The following is a 16641-nucleotide window of genomic DNA, read 5'->3' on the forward strand; positions in this document are numbered from 1 at the left end:
TAGGGACTTTCAGACTCCTGAAAAAGCAGTCATTGGCGGTGGAGGTTGATGGTAATAACAACCACCCAGCGCCTTGTCCCTTTTGCCCCACCAGAGGGCTGGGGAAGTTCTAGAGCGTTATTTCATTTAGCAAACCTGACCAGGTTTTCTGGGGAGATAAGTCCTGGAGAGGAACTTTCAGTTTATGAATAAATACCTTCGGCCGAATTTTTAATTTCTTTTCAGTTTACTATTTTTCTTAATAGATTCATAATATGTAACCAGTTAAAAGAAATGCGGGCACGGTCGCAGGGCGCTTAGAGTTAGGAGGGAAATCATTAAAATTACCGGCCAAGGTAACTTTGAGAGAGGCTAGTGTTTGGAAAACGGGGCGGAGCCGGGTGGCCCGGACTCCAGGGACCCACCACCTTCCCGCTCACCTCCACCCTCCACGCTCGGGCACCGGGCCCGCGGGCTATCCTGCAAAGAGTCTTTGCGCAGCCGTGACGTCACTGCGTCGGGGCGGGGCCCGCGGCAGGGGCGGGGTCTGTGCCAGATCTCGCGGAGGGGCGGGCCGGGGGCGGCGGCCGGGCGGGGCGCACTCCGCCACTGAGGTGCGGGAGTTTAGAGCGCGTCCGCTCTGCTGGCGGCTACGGGAGAGAGGCGTGCGGGTCGGGATGTCAGAACAGTCTACGGTCCCGGAGCAGAGCGCGTCGGACTCGCGGCGCGCAGGCTTCGTGCTGGGGGTGGACGTAGGCAGCTCGATGATTCGCTGCCACGTCTATGACCGCGCGGCACGAATCTGCGGCTCCAGCGCGCAGAAGGTGACCGGGGAGCGGGCGTCGGGGCAGCGGGTCTAGGTCGCGCAGGGCACCCGGGATCTGGTCGCTGGGGGGCGAGAGGGCTGGACCGCCTATCTGGCCTGGACGCGGCCACCTGCGGCACCGCGGGCCCTCGGTCCTGAGCGGCGCGCCTGGACCGGCCAGATCCCTGCATTCCCTCCCCGGGCCAGCCTGAAACCTGCGCGCTCTTTCGGTCCTGGCTGAAGACATTAGGGGCTCGGATTGTGACCTCCGATCACTCACTCGCTTCCGCTCACCTGAGGATTCTGCTCTCTGGCCTAACCTGGGTGGGACTGCGGTGAGTGGCAGGGCAGGGCAGGGCAGGGCTGGCTACGCGTATCCAGCCAGAGAGGGTGCTTTTTGATTTGCTTGGTTTTTCCTGCACTTCCTAGATAGACCTCCAACCTTGTCTTTATTTACATTTGAGATTTTTAAGACTTAATGGAATTTAACTTTATGTTTGTCATTCAGTTGTCATCATGAACTGCTTCTCAAAGTGCAGAGCAACTGATTTCCAGGAATATAAGTATTGCACAAGTTTGGTTTTTTTTTTTTTGAAATTTTATTTTATTTTTAAACTTTACATAATTGTATTAGTTTTGCCAAATATCAAAATGAATCCGCCACAGGTATACATGTGTTCTCCATCCTGAACCCTCCTCCCTCCTCCCTCCCCATACCATCCCTCTGGGTCGTCCCAGTGCACTAGCCCCAAGCATCCAGTATCGATTGCACAAGTTTTGAAGGCTGTGTTGTCATGACCTTTCTCCTTTCCATCTTTGTTCATGCAGATATCTTTTTCTGGTTTGAGAAACCTCCCAAGTCATTAGTTGTTACTAGTAAGGCAACTAACAGATTGGTATTCGTCTGATCTTGTTTCCATGAAGTGTTGATTTCTTATAGTTGCCAGCAAACAAAAAATAATGGGAATTCCATATGACGTTTTTATTTACTCTTCTTTCCAATACCAACATCTTAAAAAAAAAAAAAAAAAAAAAAGTTTATTTGGCTGTGCCAAGTCTTGCAGCATGCAGTATCTAGTTCCCCAACCAGGCCCCTAGCATTGGGAGCGTGGACTCTTAACCACTGGCCCACCAGGGAAGACCCTCAACATATTTATGTTAGTAATTTCACAGGTACGGAAGCTAATCCATTCCCAGCAACACTGGTCTCCCTCATTTGCTTGGTTCCTACACCTCTTCCCATCCGCTTAGAAGTGTTTTTCAGCCGCAGGGGTTGCCCAGGAGCAGGTCCAGCCAAAAGAGTGCTTTGAGCATTTTTTTTTTTTTTTTGGTTTGAGGACTTCCTCATTCTGGTTTTAGGACCCGAATAGAGACCTGCTCACCTGTGCATGAACACTGCCCACCTCTCCACCACATACCTGACCCCTAACCCCACCTGAAAGGAGAGATGAAAGGTGGATTTTCTCCTTCAGCGACTATGTACTGCTTATCTCTTTATGTCTTTATCAGAAAACAAAGATACTTTTCACAGTCTCCCTTATAATTCTAGACACAAAGTACTTTTGTTTTAAGCAGTGATTTTTTTTTTAAAGGACTTAACGTGTTTAGAACCAAAGGGATGCAAAAATTGTAAGAAGATAACAAATTTCATAGTTGCTATATAATTTGGGAGAAACCATTATTATTATTTTTTTTAATGAGGTAAGAGTCTCAAAGATGAATCAAGATTGCTGTTAAGTAGCAGGAGACTAGAATGGTTTGCCCAGATTCAAAACTGGTGAAGGTGTCTGGAAAGGTATGTAAGTAAATAAAAATACAAAAATTCCTTGCCCTTCGAAGATGAAGTATTGTATCTTAAATTAAGGAGTAAGTAGAAAGCAATGCCTCTCAAACTGATAGGAGTTTGCACCAGTGCTTCTGAAAGCGTGGTTCACAGTCTTCGGAGGTTCAAAGAGAGAAACTAAGATTTAGAAATTTGTGTAGCAGTTTGGCAAAGTCATTTTATATTTGTTGACTGTAGTAATAAAACATTTGGGATTTTACTTTGTATGTTATTTTTTCCCTATAAAGTTGTTTTAATTATGTCTTTGAAATTGTTGGTCTACAATGAATTAGAAATCAGAAAAAAACCCAACAGCAACTGGTCCTTTGCTTCAGATATCTTGATTCCTTTGGCAAAAATGGTCTTCTTGGCCTACGTTGCTTCTTCAGTTCAGTTGCTCAGTCGTGTCCAACTCTTTGCACCCAATGGACTGCTGCACACCAGGCTTCTCCGTCCATCACACACTCCGGGAGCTTGCTCAAACTCATATCCGTCGAGTCAGTAAGGCCATCCAACCATCTCATCCTCTGCCGTCCCCCTCTCCTCCTGCTTTCAATCTTTCCTAGCATCAAGGTCTTTTCCAGTGAGTCAGTTCTTCATATCAGGTGGCTGGAGGTATTGGAGTTTCAGCTTCAGCATCAGTCCTTCCAATGAATATTCAGGACTGATTTCCTGTAGGATTGACTGGTTTGATCTCCGTGCAGTCCAAGGGACTCTCAAGAGTCTTCTCCAACACCACAGTTAGAAAGCATCAATTCTTCAGCGCTCAGTTTTCTTTATGGTCCAACTCTCACATCCATACATGACCACTGGAAAAACCATAGCTTTGACTAGACGGACCTTTGTCGGCAAAGTAATATCTCTGCTTTTTAATATGCTGTCAAGGTTGATGATAGCTTTTCTTCTGAGGAGCAAGCATCTTTTTATTTCATGGCTACAGTCATCATCTGCAGTGATTTTGAAACCCAAGAGAAGAAAGTCTGTCACTGCTTCCATTGTTTCCCCATCTCTTTGCCATGAAGTGATGGGACCAGATGCCATGATCTTAGTTTTTTGAATGTTGAGTTTTAAGCCAGCTTTTTCACTCTCTTCTCTCAATTTCATCTATAGGCTCTTTAGTTCCTTTTCACTTTCTGCCATAAGGGTGGTGTCACCTGTGTGTCTGAGGTTATTGATATTTCTCCTGGCAATCTTGATTCCAGCTTGTGCTTCCTCCAGCCCAGCGTTTCTCATGATGTACTCTGCATATAAGTTAAATAAGCAGGGTGACAGTATACAGCCTTGATGTACTCCTTTCCCAATTTGGAACCAGTCTCTTGTTCCATGCCTGGTCCTAGCTGTTGCTTCTTGACCTGCATACAGATTTTTATTGAGGCAGGTCAGGTGGTCTGGTATTCCCATCTCTTTCAGAATTTTCCACAGTTTGTTGTGACCCACACAGTCAAAGGCTTTGGTGTAGTCAGTAAAGCAAAAGTAGGTTTTTTTCTGGAATTCTCTTGCTTTTTCTATGATCCAACAGATGTTGGCAATTTGATCTCTGGTTCCTCAGCCTTTTCTAAATCCAGCTTCTTAGCACCTAGTTTATTATTTCTTGGGTACAGAATAAATAATTGAATTACATTTAGTCATATTAGGAAAATATTAGGAAATCAGTTTCCTTCATGGGACTCTATGGATTAGACACAGAACTTTATATTTGTTTTCTCAAAAGGAAATCACACCTCTGCTAAGTTATGTTGGAAAGAATATATAATAGAAACACACACTTAGCATAAGATTTGATTGGTACTGCCAGTACTATTTGGAGAAGGCGATGGCACCCCACTCCAGTACTCTTGCCTGGAAAATTCCATGGACGGAGGAGCCCGGTAGGCTGCAGTCTGTGGGGTCGCTCAGAGTCGGACACGACTGAGCGACTTCACTTTCATTTTTCACCTTCATGCATTGGAGAACGAAATGGCAACCCACTCCAGTATTCTTGCCTGGAGAATCCCAGGGACGGGGGAGCCTGGTGGGCTGCTGTCTATGGGGTCGCACAGAGTCGGACACAACTGAAGCAACTTAGCAACAGTAGCAGCAGCCAGTACTATTGCCTGGAAAATCCCATGGACAGAGGAGCCTGGAAGGCTGCAGTCCATGGGATTGCGAAGAGTCCAACATGACTGAGCGACTTCACTTTCACTTTTTACTTTCATGCATTGGAGAAGGAAATGGCAACCCACTCCAGTGTTCTTGCCTGGAGAATCCCAGGGACAGCGGAGCCTGGTGGGCTGCAGTATATGGGGTCGCACAGAGTCAGACATGACTGAAGTGACTTAGCAGCAGAAGCAGCCAAATAAGTAGCTTGAGAAAGAAAAACTGAAGAGATCACTCTTTAGAGATATGAACAAAATAGGCTTTATTGGTATTTTCATTAACATGGAAATCCCAAACAGGAACTTTTACATGAGAAGGCTAGTACTGAGGCCTCTCAGAAGATTTTAATTTTACCTCTTACGGTATTCATTTTTTAATAGCAGAGACCCACATTTGTAGCCTTTTTCTGTAAGTTGTATTTTTTCTTTATTTTTTTAATATTTATTTATTCATTTGACTGTACTGTTCTTAATTGCAGCACAGAGGATCCTCAATCTTCCTTGCGATATGCGGGATATTTTTTTTTTTAAGTTGCAGCATGTGAACTCTTAGTTGCATGCAGCATGTGGGATCTAGTTCCCTGACCTAAGATCGAACCTGGGCCCCCTGCATTGGGAGCACAGAGTCTTAGCTGCTGGATCATTAGGGAAGTCCCAATAAGTTAAAAAAATCTTTCTGTGAACTCTTAAATATTGGTGTTATATATGAGAGTAGTGTGCAGAGCTTTGGAAATCCTACATGTGTATGTTTGCTATTTTTAGTTTATCAAAGCGAAGAAAGTTCATCATGTTCCCCATTGGAACATCATGCCATTGTGAGAAAATAATAACATTTTGGTTGGAAGAACAGGACAGAAAGACCACTCCAAAGAAAACTGGACTTGCCAATACTGTGTTCCCTCTGTACATTCTTGAAAAGAACTGGTTGTTGTCTTTTGTTTTTAATCAACACATTTTCTTCTTAGCTTTGATTATATTCTTGATCTTGTATTTCAGTTTGATCTTCTAAACTGTTGTGACGTGTTTGGTGATGGTGAGCTGTCTGGGTTGGTGAAGTGGGGGGACGTGACCCTGGAGTGCCACTGCCAAGTCCAAGTTGTTGACTTGACACAATGATGGCCATATTGAGTTTTTTGGGATGCGGAAGTATTTATTGCAGTTGAGTCATTACATACAGTGTGTGGTCATGAAAGTTTTGCATGGAAAGAAGAGAAATGTTATTGATAGAAGGGGAATTGTTGTTCAGTCACTAAGTCATGTCCGACTCTTTGCGACTTCATGGACTGCAGCGTGCCAGTCTTCCCTGTCTTTCACTATTTCCCGGAGTTGGCTCAAATTCATGTCCATTAAGTCAGTGATACCATCCAACCATCTCATCCTCTGTCGTCGCCTTCTCCTTCTGTCCTCAGTCTTTCCCAGCATCAGGGTCTTTTCCAGTGAGTCGGCTCTTTGCATCAGATGGCCAAAGTACTGGAGCATCAGCTTCAGCATCAGTCCTTCTAATGAATATTCAGGGTTGATTTCCTTTAGGATTGACTTACCACCTGGGGAGTCCCTACAGAAGGGGAATAGATTTTGTTAAATCTGTTTATTTCCAGTGGGCTCACTGGGGAATAATACTGATTGATTGGCAATATAGATTCTTTTTTCGTGTCATCTCTGTGTCACCCTCATGCTCCCCACATTGTCAGTGTTTTCTCCCAGTTCCTTTTTTTCTGTTTATTTTGACCTTTTCTTATGTGTTAGAGGTTTTCCTTAAATGATGATCTTTGGTTGGTTATCCATTCATATTTTCAGTACCATGTCTTAGTTTTCTCAGCTATATCTAGTATTTGCAAGTAAAGAATGCCTCTGGTTCAGCTCCTCCAGAGAGTAAATCTCGTACTTTCTGCTGTGTTAGGAAGGGGCAGTGTGGATCTGACTGCACAAGGAGTGTGAGGGTCCTTATAAAGAGTGAATCCCTCTGTTCAGCAGCATCTGGCATCCCAGTCTTCTGAGGTATCTCTAATTTTCAGAGTTCTACCTGAGATTCTGCCAGGGGTTGAACAGAGATGTATAATCTGAGTGGGTAGTGAGGTGTGCAGTTGTCTCCTCCATTCTTAGCCGTGTACCACCTACCCACTCACTGAGAGTGTTCAAGACAATTATTAAAACCTGGTCTGAGCTTCCTTGCTCTCTTCTTGTCTTTCTGCATAAACCTTTTTTCATGTTTTTAGTTTAATGGCAGTCTTGAGAGAAATTGGAAATAAAACACTTATGTTCAAGCCATTGTTTTAACCTGAAGCCAAAGATTCTTTTTTATCTTATTTTTTAAATTAGCAGAGTAAGATGAGACTTATTTGGTGAACAGCTTCTGTGAGTTTTAGTACATGTTGGAAGTAACCAAAAAACCCTTGTACAAGCCATTTATAGTCACTTTCCTCCCACACCTAATCTCTGAAAACCACTGATCTGTTTTGTATGACTATGGGTTTTTTTTTTTTTTTCTGTCCTTCTGAAAATATCTTGTAAGTGGAAAAATATAGTAAGTAACCTATGAAGACTGACTTTTTTTCAGCGTAATGCCTTTGAGATTCATATATATTGTGTGTATCAGTAATTCATTCCTTTTATTTCTGAGCAGTAATCCATTATATGAATATACCACATTCATTCACCTGTTGAAGTATATTTGCATTGTTTTCAGTTTCTGGTGATCTTGAATAGAACAGCTGTAAACATTTGTGTACAGATTTTAATGTGAATGTAAGTTTTCATTTCTCTGGGATAAATACCTAGGAGTGGGATTGTTGTATCACATGGTAAGTGAATATTTAACTTAACAAGAAATTGCCAAACTTTTCCAGAGTGATTCTTATCATTTTGCATTCCCACCAGCAATGTCTGTGAATTCTGTTTTTCATCAACACTTGATATTGTTAGTATTTATTTATTATATTTGTTAGCAAGTAGTGTTATCTTGCTGTGGTTTTGATTGCATTTACCTAATGATGTTGAATATTTCCATGTGCATATTTTCTATCCATATGTACTCTTTGATAAAGTGCTAGTTCAAGTTTTTTGGCCATTTTTTAATTGAATTGTTTTCTAACTGTTGTTTTTTTTTTTTTAATATATTCTGGATATAAACCCTGTGTTGATTTTCAGATATTTTCAACTAGTCTGTACTTGGCTTTTTCATTTTCTTAACAATATCTTTGGCAGAGCACACATTTTTAATTCTGATGAAGCTCACTTTATCAATTTTTCTTGTTTTATTAATCATACTTTTGGTGTCATGTCTAAGAACTCTTCACCTAATCCCAAGTCACAAAGATTTTTTGCTGTGATTTCCTATAAGCATTTTACAGTTTTACATTTACATCTGGGATCCATTTTGAGTTAGTTTTTTGTGTAAGAAGTGAGGTTTTTTAAGACTGAGGTTAATTTTTTTTTGCATATGGATGTCTATTCCAACTCTGTTGAAAAAGCTATTTTTCTCCATTGAATTGCCTTGTATATTTGTCAGAAATCAACTAGCCATATTCGTGTGGGTCTACTTCTGGATTCTCTTGTGCTCTGTGATTTATTTGTCTGTTTTTATAATTACACTATTTTGATTACTCTGGCTTTAGAGTAAGTCTTCAAATTGTGTAGTGTGATTCCTCCAATTTTATTCTTTTTCCGTATTGTTTTGGCTTTTTTAGTCTTTTATCTTTCCATGTAAATTTTAGAATGATCATATCTATATCTATTAAAAATCCTAGGATTTTGATATGGAATTGTAGATGAAAGTTTTTTGCACTCTAAAAATGTCGAGCCACTTCTTCAGGCCTGGCCTTTGTTCTGATGAGAAGTCCACAGTCATTTGAATTATTATTCTGTGTATTTATTCTGGCTGGTTGCTTTCAGTTTTGTTTTGTTTTGCTTTCAGTTCTTAGCATTTGAATTATGTTGGACCTGGCTGTGGACTGCTTTGGACTTATCCTGGTAGGGCTTTTCTAAGCTTCCTGAATATATAGATTTTAAATCTTTTACTGGGCTTGGGAATTCTTAGCACTATTACTTCCCTTAAGTAATTTGTTTAGGCACTGAAGTCTTTAATTTCTTCTTTAGGGCCTCTGCTGACATCAATATTAGACCATTTTCTCTGTCCCACAGATCCCTGAGGTTTTCTTCTTTTTTTTTTCTGTTGTTCAGATTAGAGAATTTCTATTGATCTGTCTTTAAGCGTATTGACTTTCTTCTGTTATCTCCATTCTACCATGGAGCTGATCCAGTATGTGTTTCAATCATTTTCTTTTTCTAATTAATTTTTTCCAATTTTATTAAGGTAAGTTGACAAAAGTTGTATGTATTTAAGGTGTGCAAATTGATCTTTTGGCATACATATATATTGTTAATGAAATAACATAATTAATGTTAATTAAACCACTCTTCATCTCACAAGGTTATCATTTGTATCTCTGTGTGTGTGTGTTGAGAACACTTAACTAATCTCTTAGCAAATTTTGAGTGTATAATACATTAACTCTAGTTACCATACTGCACATTAAGTCCCTAGACCTTATTCATCTTATAACTGAAAGTGTGTATCCTTTGACCAGCATCTCTCCATTTCCCCCACTTAATTATTGTATTTTAAATTTTGAAATGGTAAGATTTTTGTTTTTCCTTATGTTTTTTATTTCTTTGCTAAAACTTTCTACATTCCTATTTGTTTCAAAAGAATTCACCCTTACTTCTTGGAGCATTTTTATAATAGTTGCTTTAAAATCTTTGTCAAAATTATCTGTTATGTTGATACTGTTATCTATTATCTTTTGCTATATGAGCTGAAATTTTTCTGATTCTTAATGTACCTTGTAGTTTTGGATTGTATCCTGGACATTTCAAATATCATGTTATAAACTTCTGAGTCTTGTATAAGGCCTATGACAAATGTTGATATTTTTCTTTAATAGGCAGTTAATGCAGCTGTGTTCAGTCTACACAGTCTGACCAGCCTTCCTTGGATTTTGATTTCAATGTTAATTCTGTTTTTAAGATCTTGGAAGTGCTATTTAGATCTGTCCTGTGTAGTATGTGCCACCTAGAGTTCAGTCTGGGACCTGGGAGTGCTCAGTTACATCTGACTTTGCGACCCCATGGATTGTAGACCACCAGGCTCCTCTGTCCATGGGATTCTCCAAGCAAGAATACTGGAGTGGGTTGTCATCTTCCCCACCCAGGGATTAAACCCATATCTCTTGTGTCTCCTGCATTGGCAGGCAAATTCTTTACCAGCTGCACCATCTAGGAAGCCCCAGGACCTGGGCAGTGATCTGTTTTTTTTTTTTTTTTAAAGTTCTGCTTTTAGCATCTTTGCTATGCTGTCTAGGAGGGCTTCCTTGGTAGCTCAGTGGTAAAGAATCTGCCTTCCAATGCAGGAGACGCAGGTTTGAACACTGGGTTGGGAAGATCCTGGAGAAATAAATGACAACCCACTCCAGTGTTCCTGCCTGGGAAATCCCATGGACAGAGGAGCCTGGCCGGCTACAGTCCACACGTGCTAAGTTGCTTCAGTCCTCTCTGACTCTTGCAACCCTATGGACTGTAGCCGGCCAGGCTCCCCTGTCCATGGGATTTCCCAGGCAGGAACACTGGGGTGGGTTGCCACTTCCTCCTCTGGGGATCTTCCCGACGCAGGGATTGAACCTGCATCTCTTAAGTCTCTTGCATTGACAGGCAGGTTCTTTACCCCTAGCGCCACTTGGGAAGCCCGGGACTTCAAGCCCATGGGGTTGCAAAAGAATTGGACACTTAGTGACTAAACAACAAAATGCTGTCTAGGAGTGTATTCATACATGTGCAGCTTCCAGGAGAGCCTGGGAGTTCATCCACATCTTTCTGGAATAGCTTTCCCAAGCTCTTCCCTCTCTGAGATCTTCCTGGGACTTTTTGGTTCCCTGAGCCTCCTCATTTGGGTCCTCTTACCTGAAGCTGGACCTTTCACTATCCCATTCTGCAGGGCACTTCCTGTGCCCACATCCAAGGCTAGGGATCAGAAGGACACAAAGAGGAAGAAGCCATAGGGGGATCACCTTACCCTGGTGGGTCTCCAGCACCTGTTCTGAGAGAGGAAGTTTTACCTCCCTCAGTATTTGGGGTGCTTGTGGATACTGCTGTAGCTGCCACTGTGAGATAGCCAGCATATAAAAGGATGGAGACGGTGGATAAAAAAGAAAAGTGAGAGATTTGTTCTGTTCCTCTCTGAGTGTTAACAAATGTTCTCCTGGCTTTTCCAGTACACCTTGGTACCTGCTTCTGGGTTTTCAGGCTGCCTTGAGTCTAGGCCAGGTGATACCAGAAGAAAAATGGGAAACTCACTACCACTTTGGTGGTATTCTAATTCTTATCTTCTTTCCCTGTCTCAGTTCAGTTCAGTTCAGTCACTCAGTCATGTCCGACTCTTTGTGACCCCATGAATCGCAGCATGCCAGGCCTCCCTGTCCATCACCAACTCCCGGAGTTCACTCAGACGCATGTCCATCGAGTCAGTGATACCATCCAGCCATCTCATCCTCTGTTGTCCCCTTCTCCTCCTGCCCCCAATCCCTCCCAGCATCAGGGTCTTTTCCAATGAGTCAACTCTTTGCATGAGGTGGCTAAAGTACTGGAGTTTCAGCTTTAGCATCATTCCTTCCAAAGAAACCCCAGGACTGATCTCCTTCAGAATGGACTGGTTGGATCTCCTTGCAGTCCAAGGGACTCTCAAGAGTCTTCTCCAACACCACAATTCAAAAGCATCAATTCTTCGGTGCTCAGCCTTCTTCACAGTCCAACTCTCACATCCATACATGACCGCTGGAAAAACCATAGCCTTGACTAGACGGGCCTTTGTTGGCAAAGTAATGTCTCTGCTTTTGAATATGCTATCTAGGTTGGTCATAACTTTCCTTCCAAGGAGTAAGTGTCTTTTAATTTCATGGCTGCAGTCACCATCTGCAGTGATTTTGGAGCCCCCAAAAATAAAGTCTAACACTGTTTCCGCATCTATTTCCCATGAAGTGATGGGACCAGATGCCATGATCTTCGTTTTCTGAATGTTGAACTTTAAGCCAACTTTTTCACTCTCCACTTTCACCTTCATCAAGAGGCTTTTGAGTTCCTCTTCACTTTCTGCCATAAGGGTGGTGTCATCTGCATATCTGAGGTTATTGATATTTCTCCCGGCAATCTTGATTCCAGCTTGTGCTTCTTCCAGCCCAGCGTTTCTCATGATGTACTCTGCATAGAAGTTAAATAAGCAGGGTGGCAACATACAGCCTTGATGTACTCCTTTTCCTATTTGGAACCAGTCTGTTGTTCCATGTCCAGTTCTAACTGTTGCTTCCTGACCTGCATACAGGTTTCTCAAGAGGCAGGTCAGCTGGTCTGGTATGCCACCATATACGTTTTGGAGGTTACAAATAGCTTCTCCATGCATCCTGTCCAGGTGTTATTTTTTTCTTTTTAAAGTTTGGCATTTTTTTAAATTACAGAAATAATGGATTTTCATTGTAGAAAGCCTGGGAAATAAAGATAAAATCTTCTGTAAATTTCATGAACTGAATAAAACTGCTATTTCGGTGTATCATCCTTTTTTATTTCATATTTTTTCCATCTTAACATTAGATAATAAATAAAATCTTGTTTTTAATTATTTTAACTGGTGCCCTTAAGGCCTATATGCTATTGACTTGTTCTGATTTGTTTTTACTGAATTTTCTCTTTTCCTTAATAGGTAGAAAGTCTTTATCCTCAGCCTGGCTGGGTTGAAATTGATCCTGATGTTCTCTGGCTTCAGTTTGTTGCTGTAATAAAGGAATCTGTCAAAGGTAATTGGATTTATGAAAGTAGAGATGGTAACATGTATTTTGTATATAATAAGAATTTTGTGGGTTTCCTGAATTATACATACAATATTTTATTGGAGTCACAGGTTCCCAGTAGTTTGGGGAGGAAGGACATTTGTGGTTTGTAGTGAACCCACTTTGTCAAGGGAGGGTAGCAGCAACTCTCTCCTCTGCTTCAAGTCTTTTTGAGCTGCAGTATTAAAGGCTCACCTTACTATTTATTCCAGGTTGTAGCCAGTGCCCATTCCATTTCCTGTTTTGTACAAATACCAGAGGGTTGTAAACAAAGTTTCAAAGCTCAGTTCCTGCTCTCAGGAGTTTACAGCTGCCTTATCTTTATTGTAAAATAAGTTTTTTTTTTTTTTTTTTCTGTTCGACCTCTTAGGGCAAGTGTTCTCTTGGCTGCAGCCAGGGTCTGGAATCTTAGCTCTTTAAGAACAGTCTCAGTACAGCCTTCTTTAAGAACATGACGAAAGAGGACTTGTAATTTCAAAAAGGTCTTTCACTTCATTTCTCTGACTGAATTGCTTCTCCTAACTTTTCTGGTTTGAAATATTTCAAAACCTATTTTTAAAAAGTTGGAAGAATACCTGTGTGCTTTCTCCTAGACTCAAATTAGCTGTCCGAGGGGAGAGTTGGTTATGATTTAATAACCTGTCATCTTTAAATACTTAAGCATTATCTCCAAAGATAAGGAGTATTCTCATACGTAAACATCACACAGAAAATTTAACATTAACCCAGTGATATTTTCTAATACTTGATCCTCATTATTCCTCTCTTATTTCAGTCTTGAATAATTTTTTTTTTTCCAATCCAGAATCCAACGAAGATGAGGCATTGCCTTTAGTAGTCAGTCTAGTCTCCTTTAATATAGACCACGTACCTCATGTCACTGACAATTTTCAAAAGTACAGATCTGTTTAATAGACTATCCTGTGTTTGGGGATTGTCTTGTTATTTCCTTATGATCAGACTAGGAAGGAGTACTGTACAGGAGGTGGTGTGTCATCCTTAAATTGAGCACAGCTCAAATTGAAGCTGTCCCTAATTTGTTCAGTGGGACAAATTGCTTTTTTAAAAGAATGTCACAGAAACATGTGAGCTGCTGTATTTCAAGAAATTTGGACTTTGCAAAATCCGTGTTTCTATTTGCATCCTAGCATGAGTTTGTGTAGTAAATAAGATCTGTGCTTCAGTATTTATGCTACTTTCCATGAGGGTTTCTTTTGTTGCCATCAACCAGCTTCTGTTATAGCTGATCGTTGCTTAAACGAAGATTCTCATTTTTAGTGTTATCAAGAAGTAAATACCATCTAACTTACTTTAAGTGGTGTTTGTTTTCTTTCTAATTTTTAAAGCAAAAAGTACATTTTATTATTATTAGATTATAACTTCTTTTCTCTTTAAGTAAAAAAAAAAAAACACTACAAAATCATCCTAGTAATGTTTTATTTATTAGCTCCAATTGTGTTATTAAAATGCTGAACCAAGTTGCTTTTCTTATAGATTATATTAAGTAATTTCTTTTCCATATGATAATATTATAAAGATAAACTTCCTAGGTTTTTAAATGTGTTTTATCTATCTTTATTTTTAGCTGCAGGAATAGAAACAAATCAAATTGTTGGTCTTGGCATTTCAACACAGAGAGCAACTTTTATCACATGGGACAAGTAAGTGCATTGTGTGATAAGAACTCTCATCACTGGGTTTATGCCACAGTGAACACATTGCTTTGAAACCTGTTTGGGGAGTTTTAAAGTTTGTGAAGAAAGAGGTGTTGCTTGATTAAGAGAAAAGAAATTGGGTTTACTTTCTGGCTTATTACATAAGTTCCCTGCATGTCAATTAGGCTTAACTTATATAAAGTAATAGTAGTAAAAAGACTATTGCTTTCATTAAAATTCAGATTAAGTGAGGATTGAAGTTCTAAAAAATTAGCTTATACCTAAAAAGATTGAGGAGAACCTGACAAATTTTGGATACACAAGACTATGATATGATTTATATTTTAGTCTATTTCAAATTTAATTTTAAATACTTACAACATATGAGGTATGTATGAATTAAACACGATTATAATAGTATAATGGATACCATACAGTGAATACTTATGATATTTCTTCAGGTTTCAGTATCCTTACAAACAAACCTGTTAGTGGTTACATCTATTTTACAAAGAAATAAACTGAAGCTCAGAGAAATAACTGGAGAAGGCAATGGCACCCCACTCCAGTGTTCTTGCCTGGAGAATCCCAGGGATGGGGAGGCTGGTGGGCTGCTGTCTCTGGGGTCGCACAGAGTTGGACACGACGGAAGCGACTTAGGAACAGCAGCAGCAGAGAAATAACTACATTATTCATAGTCACTCGTTAATAAATCAAGCTAAAATTCCAAATTATCTTTTTGGTTCCAGAGAATATACTCTTTCCACCACTCCTATATTGCCTTCAACATGTATTTCTTTTTTTTTTTTTTTTTTAAGAAAAACAACAAAATCATTGTAAAATATTTCTTTGTTACAGAGCTCTAGACTCTAAAAGGCATCTTGAGCTTGGGGCAGTGGGGACGAAAAGTGGTGGATGTAAGGGGTAAGGGTAAGTCTAAGAAAGGTAATCAAGCTGAATTCACAAGAACTTTACCTTTAATTCAGTGTTAGGAAAGAGAAAGAAGTGGAAATTTTTTAATATTTGATTGTATGGGATTAGGATGGTGAAGCAGGTAGACCTTGAGCCCACCTCCCTGAGTAAACATATCAAAACTGTAACTACTTATTGAGTACTTTTTGAAAACACTCTGAAGACTATCAGAAAGGCTCTTCTATAACCAAGGTTATTAAAGGAGGGACCATTTGGAGTCTGGGAGGAAGGAAGGAGAAGCAATCTAATCAGGATCTACACTCCTAGTGGGTGACCCAGAAGAGGAGGGGGATACAGGCTTGTGCATCATCCCTAAGAAACAAGGGGTTTACCATATTGGGCACCCTAACCCTAAGGTCCAGAACCAAGAATACAAGCCTGCTTGGTTTGAAAACCAGTAGGGCTTGGAGAAGGCAATGGCACCCCATTCCAGGACTCTTGCCTGGAAAATCCCATGGATGGAGGAGCCTGGTAGGCTGCAGTCCATGGGGTCGCTAAGAGTCGGACGTGACTGAGCGACTTCACTTTCACTTTTCACTTTAATGCATTGGAAGAGGAAATGGCAACCCACTCCAAAATTCTTGCCTGGAGAATCCCAGGGCGGGGGAGCCTGGTGGGCTGCCGTCTATAGGGTCGCACAGAGTCGGACATGACTAAAGCGACTTAGCAGCAGCAGCAGCAGCAGGGCTTATCAGAGAGCTATAGAAACCGAGACTCCAGATTTGAAGAGCATGCCACAGACTCACCTGCTTCCAGTCCCAGTGCAGAAGCAGATTGAAAACACCTCATGGTCTGGGATTACCCTGCCAGGACTGCTCCAGCACACATCCCAACCTGCACTGGGTTGCTGCTCCAGCCTTGCCTGTTCCAGCACTGCTCCCAACCAAGTACAAATAACCACTGTGCCAGGGAGAAGTTGAGTTAGCTCAAATTTAAGATTCCAGCCCCTTGGGCCTCAACCATGCCTCTGGCCAAAGGAGAAACCACCATCACACTGGAGAGAAGAGGCACTAGCTCAGATTTACAGCTCTAACCCGTTTGCTTGTGGGCCTGCCCTAAGCTTGGGAGAGGCCCCAGCTCACATCTGGCTCCACTTCTAACCATTCCTATTCCAATTCTATGCCCTGCTAAGATGACAGCTTTCCATGCACCCCAAATGAAGACACGGTTACTGCTCACTTCAGGTCCAGGTCTCTCACCAAAAACTGGGTACATGCAGATTGCACAGGAATGCTCCCACACAAGGACATGTCTTTAAGCCTGGGATAGGTACTGCTAAGTCACTTCAGTCGTGTCTGACTCTGTGCGATCCCACAGACGGCAGCCCACCAGGCTCCCCCGTCCCTGGGATTCTCCAGGCAAGAACACTGGAGTGGGTTGCCATTTCCTTCTCCAATGCATG

At 41.3% G+C, this 16641-nt stretch overlaps 1 protein-coding gene across 2 annotated transcripts in view; it reads left to right on the forward strand.

Annotated features, from left to right (window-relative positions):
* The first annotated feature begins 582 nt into the window (after positions 1-582).
* GK5 (glycerol kinase 5) overlaps positions 583-16641 on the forward strand; it is a 79825-nt gene continuing 63766 nt past the window's right edge. Inside the window, exons 1-3 of one of the 2 annotated variants that reach the window (XM_027544415.1) lie at positions 583-803; positions 12486-12579; positions 14198-14273. In XM_027544415.1, the coding sequence (XP_027400216.1) occupies positions 657-803; positions 12486-12579; positions 14198-14273 (317 nt within the window). In that variant the 5' untranslated portion in view covers positions 583-656. Of the gene's footprint in view, positions 804-8656; positions 8711-12485; positions 12580-14197; positions 14274-16641 lie in introns of those variants that run through there. The other variant, XM_027544423.1, reaches the window with a different exon arrangement.

This window comes from Bos indicus x Bos taurus, chromosome 1, assembly GCF_003369695.1.
Source record: "Bos indicus x Bos taurus breed Angus x Brahman F1 hybrid chromosome 1, Bos_hybrid_MaternalHap_v2.0, whole genome shotgun sequence".
Classification (NCBI taxonomy): Eukaryota; Metazoa; Chordata; class Mammalia; order Artiodactyla; family Bovidae; genus Bos; species Bos indicus x Bos taurus.